Here is a 12,464-nt window from a genome sequence, read left to right on the forward strand (position 1 = left end):
GACAAAATACCCTTCAAGGCAGCAGAGGCCCAAACTTGTCTGAAGCTGCTTTTATTATGCGGAAGTGATGGTAGTGAAAGAGATGGTGCCTTTGAAGTGCACATAGCGTGCACTCATTGGTCATTATAGGAAATAGGAAGCCGACACACCAGTAAGAATACTTTTGGTTGTGGCAGTAGTAAAAAACCAAACTCAAACTAGCCTAAGCAATAAAAGGGTCTTATTAAAGTCCAGGCACAGGGCAGGCATTGAGTGTAGTGCAATGCCAGCGTCATCATTTCTTTCGTGGTCAGAGATGGCCGCTAACAGCTCCCAGGGCCAGAGGGTCTTCTCTCACAACCCCTGAAGCAGAGTCTGGCTCTGGGCTCACTGGGCCCCTACTGAACCAATTCCTGTGGTCAAATGAACACCACGTGCAGATGGCTCAGGACTTAGCTACTAGACCAGTACCTGGGACACAAGGGATGAGATTAAACAAATCAGCTTAGAACAGCCCTGAGGAAGAGGTGATCTCCAGAATACAAGATCAGAGGGGTGGAAAGAGTGCTGGAGGGAGGTCAGCCAGATGCAGGATGGGGCTGTTCCTTCCCCCTCCTCTCAGGTCTGGTGAAATCTACATGCAATGATTTCTTGTCAAGGCCTGTGTTTGAAATAAGGATGCTGTGGGCTGTCGTGGTGTAACTGATGACCACTGGTACTAGGCTGGAGGACCAAGGCCAATATCAGACTTGTCCCTAATAAGCCTCTCATCCCTCAGGCTATGTGCACAGAAGAGGCCAACCAGGACAGATTCGCTTGATCCTCAGCCTGATTGCAGTGGGGCTCACTGGTCCTCAGAAACTTCCTTTGTCTGGGTAGGCAGGCCTGAACAGCTCAGAACAAAAACAGGCCAAGATGCCTACACTACCTTCTTCCACAAGCCCAAACATGACAGCTGGATCCCACTACCTCTCTGCCTATAAGGAAAATCCAGAGATTCCTGAAGGCAGCAGAAGGGAGTGTGGAAACCAGCAGGAAACCTTGGTCTCAGAGCCCACCCTAGCCTTCTTAGGCCAGGAAAGAGGCCCCATGGGCCCAGAGTTCTCTGGGAGAAGACAGCATTTGCAAAGACAGCCTTACAACCTGCCAAATGAAACAGGAAAGAGGTCACACCACCTCAGTAGTCCTGGGTGCAACATTGTTATTCAGTCGCTCAGTTGTGACAGACTCTTTGCAACCCCATGGACTGCCGCACACCAGGCTTCCCTGTCCTTCACCATCTCCCGGAGTTTGCGCAAACTCATGTCCATTGAGTCAGTGATACAATCTAACCATCTCATCCTCTGTCAACCCCCTCTCCTCCTGCCTTCAATCTTTCCCAGCATCAGTCTTTTCCAACAAGTAATAGACAGGTAAAACTTCCCCCCTAGACTCCACCCCTAGAGCAGGTAACCCAAGCAAAATCTCAGCACTTTGTGGGGAGGAGTGGTTAGAGGGTAGAATTTGGGGTGGGTATATGCAGAGTACATCATGAGAAACGCTGGACTGGAAGAAACACAAGCTGCAATCAAGATTGCCGGGAGAAATATCAATAACCTCAGATATGCAGATGACACCACCCTTATGGCAGAAAGTGAAGAGGAACTAAAAGCCTCTTGATGAAAGTGAAAGTGGAGAGTGAAAAAGTTGGCTTAAAGCTCAACATTCAGAAAACTAAGATCATGGCATCCCGTCCCATCACTTCATGGGAAATAGATGGGGAAACAGTGGAAACAGTGTCAGACTTTATTTTGGGGGGCTCCAAAATCACTGCAGATGGTGACTGCAGCCATGAAATGAAAAGACGCTTACTCCTTGGAAGGAAAGTTATGACTAACCTAGATAGCATATTCAAAAGCAAAGACATTACTTTGCCAACAAAGGTCTGTCTAGTCAAGGCTATGGTTTTTCCTGTGGTCATGTATGGATGTGAGAGTTGGACTGTGAAGAAGGCTGAGTGCTGAAGAATTGATGCTTTTGAACTGTGGTGTTGGAAAAGACTCTTGAGAGTCCTTTGGACTGCAAGATCCAACCAGTCCATCCTGAAGGAGATCAGCCCTGGGATTTCTTTGGAAGGAATGATGCTAAAGCTGAAACTCCAGTACTTTGGCCACCTCATGTGAAGAGTTGACTCATTGGAAAAGATTCTGATGCTGGGAGGGATTGGGGGCAGGAGGAGAAGGGGACGACAGAGGATGAGATGGCTGGATGGCATCACTGACTCGATGGACGTGAGTCTGAGTGAACTCCGGGAGTTGGTGATGGACAGGGAGGCCTGGCATGCTGCGATTCATGGGGTCGCAAAGAGTCGGACACAACTGAGCGACTGAACTGAACTGAACTGAACTGAGGAATAGTGAGGGAGAGAGGAATGCCTTGCTACTGACCCACCTTTGAAGAAGCAACAGGAACAAAGGGCAGATCATGGGCTCCCCCTAGAGGCTTCTGTGGATGAGTGCATGCATTCATTCACGAATCCCTACACCTCTATTTTGCCCTGATGTTGGAGATGGAGCTCTGAAGGAGTTAGATGAGGCCTCTGTTCTTGTGGAGGGGGAGTCTCTCACCAGACAGTGGAAAACAGGAAACCCACTTAGAGCACACAAAGTTGGGCGAAAAGTGTAGACCTGGCTCTCCAAAGATCCTGAACTTCCCATTGCTGCCCTTAAACCAGGGAACTGGAAAAGGCCAACTGTCAGCCCAAGCTCATGAGGCCAGGCTCCTAAGTCACAGAATGGTAAAACCAGAGAAGACCCTGGAGATCCCTAAATCCCACTGCTTACTTCACAATTGAGAAAACTGAAGCCCAGAAAAAGGGAAAGGCAACATCCATATAAAATTAATGAGCGTTTGTTGAGCACCAGCCTCTGCGTGTCTGATGTTCTCATAGGAGGAGGACAGGCAGTCCCACCCACATTAGAAGTTTCCTCACCCGATCCCTATGCCCCGGGCACCCTGGGGGGGCTCCCAGGCCCTTACCCCACAAAAAGGCCTTGGAGGCCCCTCATGTGCTGCTGAAGTCTTAAGGCCTGGAGAGCAGACTGCAGGGGCCACAGGGAAGAGCCACCCCCCAGGGAGGAGAAGCGGCTGCTGAAAAGGCATCAGCACGCGCTGGCACGGGAAGTCTATTTTCCATGTGTCTGGAACCAGGCCGAAGCTTCCTAGGGTAATTTTAACCAGTATCCACTCTAGAACAATACCAAAAAAGGTAAGTTACTTGCCAGCCCAGACAGGCACATACCTAACCACTGCCCTTTCATGAATTAGACCCTGAAAACATTCAGAACGAAGGCTGCTTTAGGCACTGAAGTTTGAGCAGCCAAGTATTCTACATTGGCGGTTGGCCGTCTTCTCAAAATTAACTCTAAAGTGCCAGCTATTCTTACCTTCAGAAAACACCGCCTGAGCCCCTCAGCTGTCTTCAGAGAGCCTAGGTATTTTTAGCCCCTAGAACAGCTGATTCAGGATTTGCTTCAGGGGCTAGGAGGGCACAGGAGGATTTGATTGCAAGGGTCTAATGGATGGGGTCAGGCAAGGGATTAGCATCCAGGGGTTAGAAGCTAGCAGGGGCTTTAGGACAAGTGAGTCCATACAGCCTTTTTTTTTTTTTTAAACTTTTTGACTGTACCCCACGGCATGTGGGATCTTAATTCTCCGACCAGGGATCAAAGCCACACCGCCTGCATTGGAAGGCAGAGTTTAACCACTGGACTGCAGGGAAGTCCCCACACTGCATTTTTGATCAGAAAAGATTCTTGGTATAAGCCAGCAGTTCTCAAAATGTGGTCCCCATACCAGCAGCGTCAGTATCACCTGGGAACCACTGCATTAGAAACACAAAGTCTCAGTCCCCTGCCCCCTGCCCCACCCCCAGCTGCACACTACCCTCCTCTGCCCCCACCCCCCTAACCCCCCTCCCCCCCACCCCCGGCAGCAAGGGCTTGTTTGCAATGGCCCATGACTTCATCAGGGAGAATCAGCCCTTGTTCACTCCTAGATAGGTTTCTACTAATAAAACTCCAATAACGTGACTGAAATAAAGGCTTATAAATGCAAAGAAAGTATCTGACTGTCCTAAATGGTAGAAAGGACTTCCTAGGTGACTCAGATGGTAAAGAATCTGCCTGCAATGTAGGAGACCCAGGTTCAGTCCCTGGGTGGGAAAAGTGCCCTGGAGAAGGGAATAGCAACCTACTCTAGTATTCTTGCCTGGAAAATTCCAAGGACGGAGGAGCCTGGCAGGCTATAGTCCATGAGGTTGCAAAGAGTCGGACACGACTGAGCGACTAACACTTAAATGGTATAAATGAATGTAGTTTTTGTAATAACCCATCTCAGTGTTGAACTATGGGTGATGGAAAATCTTCCTCCACATTGATTGAAATCTACCTCCCACCCAGTTTTGGCTTCAGAGCCACAAGGAGCAAAAACAGTCTTGCTTTACAAAAGACAGCCTTTACTTTTCATCGCCTTGCTCGGCAAGGGGGTATGGGGAGTGCTGTCTCAGAAGATGCAGGTACAGCCCACGGCGATGGTCTCCATGACTGCGCGCTGGCGGCAGGGCCCGGGGCGTGGCGGCGGCGGGCAGAGGCGGCGCCGCACAGGCACCTGGCTGAACACGGGCACGCTCACCATGCTGCGGTCCTCCTGCATGGTGAAGGGGTTCACGCAGCCCAGACACAAGCACTGCGCCTCCGGCAGGTCTGCAGGAACGCGGCTGGGGTCATGGTTGATGCTGTGGGAACGCGGGAGAGAGCACAGGGCAGAAAGAAGGAAGATTGCGGGAAGGACAAACCGACACCCATCACCACGCCCCTGCCTTTCCTGGCCCAGGTTTCCACTGCACAGCAAGCATGTGCCATGTGGAGGACAGGCAGTGAACCTGTGGGCCTGCAGCGTCGGCATTGCCCGGGAGCCTGTTAGAAATTCAGAACCTCCCCCTACCCTAGACCTCCTGAATCAGTGCCTACATACTCATAAGATCCCCAAGAAGGTCAAGGGCACAGCAAAGTAGAAGCCCGGCTTCAGAGGGTCTTTACAGACCCTTTCAGTTGCCACATTCCAGGTATGGGAGCCACTAGCAACATGGGGCTGTTCGAGCTTAAAAGAATCAAAACTAGCTCCTCAGTGACACTAGCCACGTTCTAAGCGCCCAGGAGCCACATGAGGCTAGTGGCTACCACATTGGGCTTTACACTGTCACAGAAAGTCCTATGAACATACTGTTCTAGAGTCTCAAGATATAAATCATGTGGCTAAAAATCTTTGGCCTGGGTTCGTGAGTGAGGACCCCTCAGGGTCAGTCCTTTTCTTTATTATTTAATCAACACATATACACGTGGCCCCTTCTGTGTGGCAGGTGCTGTGCAGGGAAGTGGAGCTACAACCAAGGTAAGACACCACTGCTGTCCCCGAGGGGCAGCGGGTCTTGATACCCAAGCCCAGCAGTGTATCCTAACCATGTGGAGATGTAGAAATTGCTACTTGCTGGGCCTCATCCCTGGAGATTTTGATTGGATGGGGCGTGAGAATCCTTAGATGATTCTGATACAGGCACCGGGATGGTCCCATCTAGGTGAGGGATGGATGTGCACACAGCCAACTCAGCACGGCCTGAAGGTGCTGTAACCAGCGGTGTGTACAAGGCACTGCGAGCTGGAGGACATGGCATTAGGGGAAGGCCTTTCAGGCCCTTCCCTGGAGACTTGGAGAGCACAACATCAGAGCCCGGCATAGATGTCTCATTTCTTAACAAGTCAGCGGAGTAGATACGACTGTCACCTCTACGTATAGTTGAGGAATCTGAGGCTCAGAGAGGCTAAGTAACTTGCCCAAAGCCACACAGCCAGTAAAAGGCAAAGCCAGGATGCACACCTAAGCCTCTGAATCCAAGGTCTTCACTCTTGACAGGGAGAGTGGGCAGGGCATCCCCGCCAGCCCCCAACACAAAGCTTTCCCATGGCTGCCTGGCCTGGCCTACCTGTAGCCCCAGGGTGACAGACTCCTCTTGTTGGACAGCCACAGCTGCAGGTTGACCTCACACTTCCTCCTGGCCGGCTCGGAGCTGTTCCTCAGCTGCGCCACCATTTCCGCCAGGTTTCTCTCATATTCCTCCATGCGGGCATAGGGCTTTGCCCGGGACACCAGGTCCAGTGGCAACTGGTGAGGCCCAGGGGCCAGGGTCCCAGGCCGCCCTGGCCCCTTTCTCTTGCCTTTGGGGTTCCTGGGCTGGCCCAGCCCCAGGAAGATGGAGATGGTGAGAAGGAACAGCTGGGAAGGAAGGCCACAGGTCAAAGGTGGGAGAGACAGGTCACTGCCTAGGCCAAGACTCAGGGCACAAGGAAGGAGGAGGGAAGAAGAAAGGCCCCTAGGGGAGCCACCTGTCAAGCCCTGGCCTGGTCCCACCAGCCCACCACACTTGTATTGATACATGTGCATGCCGCATTCATCACTAAATCCTGTTGCACCTCTTAAAAACCTCCCCACCCATCCACTTCTCTACCTGCACCAACCTGTCACTTTCCTGGATAGCTCAGCAGCCTCCTACCTGGTACTCCATATCTCCCCATCTCCCCCTGGCTCCTTCCGATCAGTTCTCCACACCTGCCCAATGATAGGTTGGAATGCCAACCTACTAACATCACCTCCCCAGGCCAGACCTCTGCTGTGTTCTCCCTCCTCAAATCACACCTGGTTTCCTCTTGCACCCATGCTTCAGCCTCAGGCCTTCTCTCGAACCTTCCTCTTCTCGCACAAGGACTTCGCACAGGCTGCTTCCTACAGTCACCCCACATGTCTTGGCTCCAGTGTCACTTCCTTAGGGAGCCCTCTGTGGACCTTCTTGAGCTCTCAGCACCCCATGCCTCCTTCATGACTACTGTCTTCCAGTGTACGTGTGATCCTTTCACAAGTCAGGCCCCCACTAAGCACAGGCTCCGTGAGAGCCAGCACTCTATCCGTTTCCACATACTGCCTTGTCCCCCATGTCTGCACATTACTGGGCATTAGGTATTCAGTGAACATTTGCTGAGTGAATGAATGCCTGCCACCAGCCCTGCCCGTCTGCAGCTTGCAGTCTGGCAAGGAAAGCAGATGGTGAAGAAGAAACAAGCACCTAAGCCTCGCTAGCAGCAGGGTGAGGATGGGGCCACACAGCGTGTGGTCAGAGACACACAGGGACACCCGCTTAGCCTGGTGGCAGTGGGGTGGTCTTGCAAAGCCTTTCTGGGGAAGGGGGCAAGTCTGGTGAGGTTTGAAGAATAAGACAGAGGCAGATGTGCGCAGAGGGAGCCTAAACATGGTGTAGAGGTGGGGGAGGGAACCGTGTGAGAGGAACTTTCAGTGGCTTAAAACTTTGCTGAAAGGAAACAGTGGGGCTGAAATAGAGTGGACAGGAGGTGAGGGCAGGAGATGAAGTTGGTGATGTGTGCCGTTCACGGCCAAAGACCCCTGATGAACTCCATGACACTGGTTCTCCACTCCTCCACGCCCCAACCATCTGCCTTCCCGACCCCTTGTCCCCCCCCACCCGCTGCTGTCCACTCCTCCCTGCACAACAAGCAGCATCAGGAAAGCCTCTCATTCACCTGGGAGAGGACCTGGGTGCCCAGCAGAATGCAGACTCCACAGGAAGCTGGGAGAGGACAGCCAGGACTCGGGTGGGAGTCAGGGCTGGTCAGAAGGGAGAAGCCTCCAGAGGGGACTTCATCTCCTCCCTGAGCCTACCTGCCCTGTACCCCTCACCCCGCCACCCGCATGGCCCATGCTGATCTCTCCTGCCTACCCAGCCAGTCTTGACCCTTGCAAACAAGTTTCAGCAGAGCCCCTCTTGGTAGAACCATTTCTTGGCACCAAATCCATGACAGATTCAAGTCACTGGTACAGAAAGACATCTCCCTAACAATAGGCTTTCTCATCTGAGCTGCTCACATGGCATTCTTAAACCCTGGCTCTCCACTCAGAGAAATTCAGAAGAGAACCCATCTCCCTCCATCCCTTTATAGACGGGAAACAGAGAAACAGAAGGACCTGCCCAAGGTCACACAGCCTGGATCTCAGGACAGAGAGATTCTGGAAAAACCCCGATAACTGAGATTGCCAAGATCTCCTCAGTTGCCTTTGGCCTGAAAGGGCCTTGGTGTAGTGAGGCTGCACCCAGCTCAGGAGCCGGAGCCGCTGGCCATGGCTGCAGGCTCTGAGACCAGTCTCTGTTTCTCTCTCGTCCTGGGGGACAGGACAGAGGGAGAACTCGCCTCTGCAGATTCCAAGCCAAACAGAGGTGGCCATTAATCAATGGAGAAGAAGTAAAAAAAACACTCAGGCCCTAAAAAGGAGTGGGGGTGGGGTGGGGAATCGCCACGTACCAGGTTATGCGGCCAGTCCATCCTGCAAGCCAGGCGATCAGCCTGCAGCTGCCGCCCGCCTGGAACCCCAGATGCCTCCGCCACGAGAATGGCAGCAACAGGACTCAGCGCAGCAATTATAGCTCGTCAGGGGGTTGCCGGGGGAGTGGGTGGGTGGGCTCGTCATCGCCTGGGAACCTTGGACTCCCAGCTGGCGGGCCTGGCGCAGTGGCAGGCGGTGAGGGGCGTGGGGGCAAGCCAGGAGCCGGGCTGAGGTGCCCAGGGGCTGTTGACTGAGGGACAATGCCCTGTGTGTCTGGTGGGGCTCTGGCGGGTGGCACCTCCGCCTGTGGCCTGCGGCCGGCCGCCCAGCCAGCACCCACAGGGCTACCTAAGACAATCAGCTTCGTTAGTTTGGGGGATGGCAAGGGGGCGAGGGTGGAGGAGGGACAGGCTGTCCGTTGGTCAGGACAGCAAATGTCCTCGGAGCACGCTGGCCAGGAGCAGGACACAGGCCCCATCTCCCAGGGAGACAGCCTCAGGCACCCCGGCCTCAGCCAGCCCCAGGTGAGCTCAGAGGCCCTCGGCACCCCCATAGCTCCCAGGCAGGGAAACTGAGGCCAGAGTGAAGAAGGGACTTGTCTAGGATTATACAGTGAGTGAGGGATGCCAAAGTCGGGATTCATACCTGGTCTCCAGGCAGGGCTTTATCCACCCCCCATGTTGCTTTTCTTGGCATATTTTCTGCACAGTTCAAGCTTGCTGTGAACATGTTTCTGAATCTGTGTGCTCTCACGAGGGCCAAGTCCATGAGGTCCGTGAGGACTTGATGGCTGGTTGTCCCAGCCTTCTGGATGCAATGCTCCCCCTCATGTAGAGAAGGTCTCCACTCCAAGGGCCTGTCTCTGCGTGGCTGCTTGTGACTTCCATCCTCTCTCAGCCTCAGTTTCCTTCTCTGTAAAATGGGAGCCGTGCCCAAGAATGTGGTGGCCTGGCCCATTTCTCCTGGAAATCTTTCTGAGTCTCATTTCCCCTGTGTCTAGAACAACCTCTAGGGGTTGTTACTAGGAGTAAGGGAAATAAGCCACATTCAACAGCTGACACAGTGCCTGGCATGTAGCATGTGCTCAATAAACATAGCTGTTTATTATGAAGACTATCACTGTACAATAACAGTGTAATTGTTCTTGGGAACATTCAGTTCAGTTCAGTCGCTCAATCGTGTCCGACTCTTTGCGACCCCATGAATTGCAGCACGCCAGGCCTCCCTGTCCATCACCAACTCCCGGAGTTTACTCAAACTCATGTCCATCGAGTCAGTGATGCCATCCAGCCATCTCATCCTCTGTCGTCCCCTTCTCCTCCTGCCCTCAATCCCTCCCAGCATCAGAGTCTTTTCCAATGAGTCAACTCTTCACATGAAGTGGCCGAAGTATTGGAGTTTCAGCTTTAGCATCAGTCCTTCCAATGAACACCCAGGACTGATCTCCTTTAGAACGGACCAGTTGGATATCCTTCAGTCCAAGGGACTCTCAAGAGTCTTCTCCAGCACCATAGTTCAAAAGCATCAATTCTTGCTGTTCTTTTTAGCATTAGAGCAAGCACAGTTCTCATGGCCCAGCCAACTCTCCTTTCTACCTCTTTGGGCCCACCCTCCTGGCTGAGAGCTTTGGACCTCATGGGCTCTGGCCAAAATTTCATGAGCTTAGGTAACCCCAGGGTCCTCTTGTCTAAGAATCATGTGCTGGATGTACCTGGTCTGGGTCTCTCCCCTCAAGTGAGCAGCCCAGCTGAATGCGAGCAAGCAAGCTCCCCTGAGGAGGAGGTGAAGGGGGTGTGAAGAGCACAGGGGAGGAACACAGACAGCACGCTCCAGGACTACACCGTCCTATTGGGGCCACTTGTGGCCATTTACAGGAATCGCCAAGGGGAAGAACGCAGGGTGCAAGGCGCTCCTGAATGTCACAAGATTAATCTGTCCGGGGCAGGTTTCCACAGCATAACTGAGAAGCTGGCTGAGGCTTGAGCTCATGAGAGATACCACCATATTTGGTCAAATACTAGACAGGGCTCTATTCTATCACTGGAAACTCCAGAGGGAGGGGGACTCTGAAAATACCTCCTCAAGCAACAAAGGCCCCCAGTCCCATCCCAGGCTGCCCCAGCCCCAACACCACTGTCCTTTGGACGTGTGAAACAGCCAGCATGAGGTGGCAAAGGATGGGGGCAAGCTGATTGTAACCTATGCAGCCTTCTTGCTGCCCTTCTGCTGCTGCTGCTGGTGGGGTCCCACAGATATGCAGCTGGGGGGCCCCTCCCTGCATCCACAGAAAGGGAGAAATTAAAAGATGGGGATTGGGCTACAAGGGGGTTCCTCAGCTTCTCAGGACCCCTGAAACCACCACACTCTTCTTGCCTGCCAGCAACACACACTGCGGGCTTTCATCTCCCAAAGACAGGGCTTGGCTGCCTCAGCTTCCAACTTCGCAGATTCCAGGGTCCCGGCCCCAGAGTTCTAATGAGGCAGTCCCAGGAATCTGCACCTTACCAAGGCCCCAGTCAGGGAACTACAGGGCTCCTCACCCATCACCTGCCCCATCACCATTCTACCACAGGGAGACCAAGGCCCAGGGAGGGACAGGCCTTACCCAAGCTCACACAGCATTTTGGTGCACAGCTGAGTAAGGCTGGTTCGAGCACAATTTATTCTCCTAATTCTTAAGCAGGGGGCCTGGATTCAATCCCTGTTCAGGGAACTAGATCCCACATGCTGCAACTAAGAGTTCACACGCTACAACTAGAGATCCCACATGCCACAACTAAGACCTGATGCAGGCAAATAAATACATTCAAATACTTTTTAAAAGACAGAGAACCGAGAAGCCAGGCCAGTCCTTCTGGTGGCCCCAGAGAGGGGAGGGGGATCTGTGGATACTTAAGCAGGTACAGTGAGGAGTCAAGGATGGACCCAGTCACCATCATTGGGTTTCCCATTCCTGGGCCAGCTCAAGCCAGGAAGCAGGCCCGTTCTTCCAACTTTGGTTTCTAGAAACCACTGAGAGGTCATCAGACCTAAAGGATATCCTGAGGATGAACCCTGGCTGATCCCTGAGGGACCTTACCCTGCAGGTCAGAGCCAAGCCTGAAGGAGGCATGATAACAGAGACCCCACAGGGACCCCTTAGGTCTTTTCTCACAGTCAGTGATCAATACAGGGGAATGAGGGAAGGGCTACATGGGCTGGAGAGCAAGGGGCAGGAAATGGTCGTGCTCAGAGCTACCAGGTCCCTAGGCGGCCGCCCAGCTAGAAGCGTTCTGTACTCACCGCCAGGTGGCACCACCAGAAAGCCAGATGTCCCCGAGGAGCAGGCACACCCTGGCAGAACTTTCACGCCAGCCACTCCTTTTCCCTGGATGAAAACAAGGGAACCAGGTAAGTAAAAGTCTTGTGCCTGCCATGGCCGCCAGAGCAACCCTAGCGTTGATGAGGACCAGTGCCCGGGACACCTTCCAGATCAGAGCAGGAACTGCATGACATACAACCAGCCAGGAGTGAGGGGGCAGGGGCCAGGTGGTGGCTTCTGTCTGCTGTGTGAGTGGCTGCCTTTACTTGGAGCACCTACCATGTGTTAGGCCCTAGGCCTCTGGCACCAGGACAACGTAATCTTCAGGAAAACAATAAGTAATAATAGCTGCTGCTTAATTCTACTTACTTAGACTACCTGCATGCATGCACGCTCAGCCGCTCAGTCACGCCCAACTCTTGCAACCCCACGGACAGTAGCCCATCAGGCTCTTCGGTCCATGGGATTTCCCAAGCAAGAATACTGGAGTGGGTTGCCATTTCTTCCTCCACTTAGACCACCTAGTACAGTGATAAGTCTTTCATGTGCATTGTGGTTGTTTGTTTTTTAATCTTTTGGCCACACTGCTCAACATATGGGATCTTAGTCTGCCGACCAGGGATTGAACCCGCGCTTTCTGCATTGGAAGAATGGAGTCTTAACCACTGGACCGCCAGGGAAGTACCACATGCACTGCTTTATTAAATCCTTCCAACCATCCTGTGGTGAAGTCTTAATTTGATCCTGAATCTACTGATGG

General features: G+C 53.0%; 1 protein-coding gene across 7 annotated transcripts in view; it reads right to left on the reverse strand.

Annotated features, from left to right (window-relative positions):
- Positions 1 to 4,453: 4,453 nt before the first annotated feature.
- IL17B (interleukin 17B) overlaps positions 4,454 to 12,464 on the reverse strand; it is a 31,994-nt gene continuing 23,983 nt past the window's right edge. For 5 of the 7 annotated variants that reach the window (XM_070793828.1, XM_070793829.1, XM_070793830.1 and 2 more), the window contains 4 exons: positions 11,686 to 11,770; positions 9,049 to 9,315; positions 5,999 to 6,288; positions 4,454 to 4,753 (listed from right to left, as the gene is read on the reverse strand). In XM_070793828.1, coding sequence (XP_070649929.1) covers positions 4,522 to 4,753; positions 5,999 to 6,288; positions 9,049 to 9,171 — 645 coding nt within the window. In that variant the 5' untranslated portion in view covers positions 9,172 to 9,315; positions 11,686 to 11,770 and the 3' untranslated portion in view covers positions 4,454 to 4,521. The other 2 variants (XM_019965210.2, XM_019965213.2) reach the window with 2 other exon arrangements.

The sequence above is a fragment of the Bos indicus genome, chromosome 7 (genome assembly GCF_029378745.1).
Source record: "Bos indicus isolate NIAB-ARS_2022 breed Sahiwal x Tharparkar chromosome 7, NIAB-ARS_B.indTharparkar_mat_pri_1.0, whole genome shotgun sequence".
NCBI lineage: Eukaryota > Metazoa > Chordata > Mammalia > Artiodactyla > Bovidae > Bos > Bos indicus.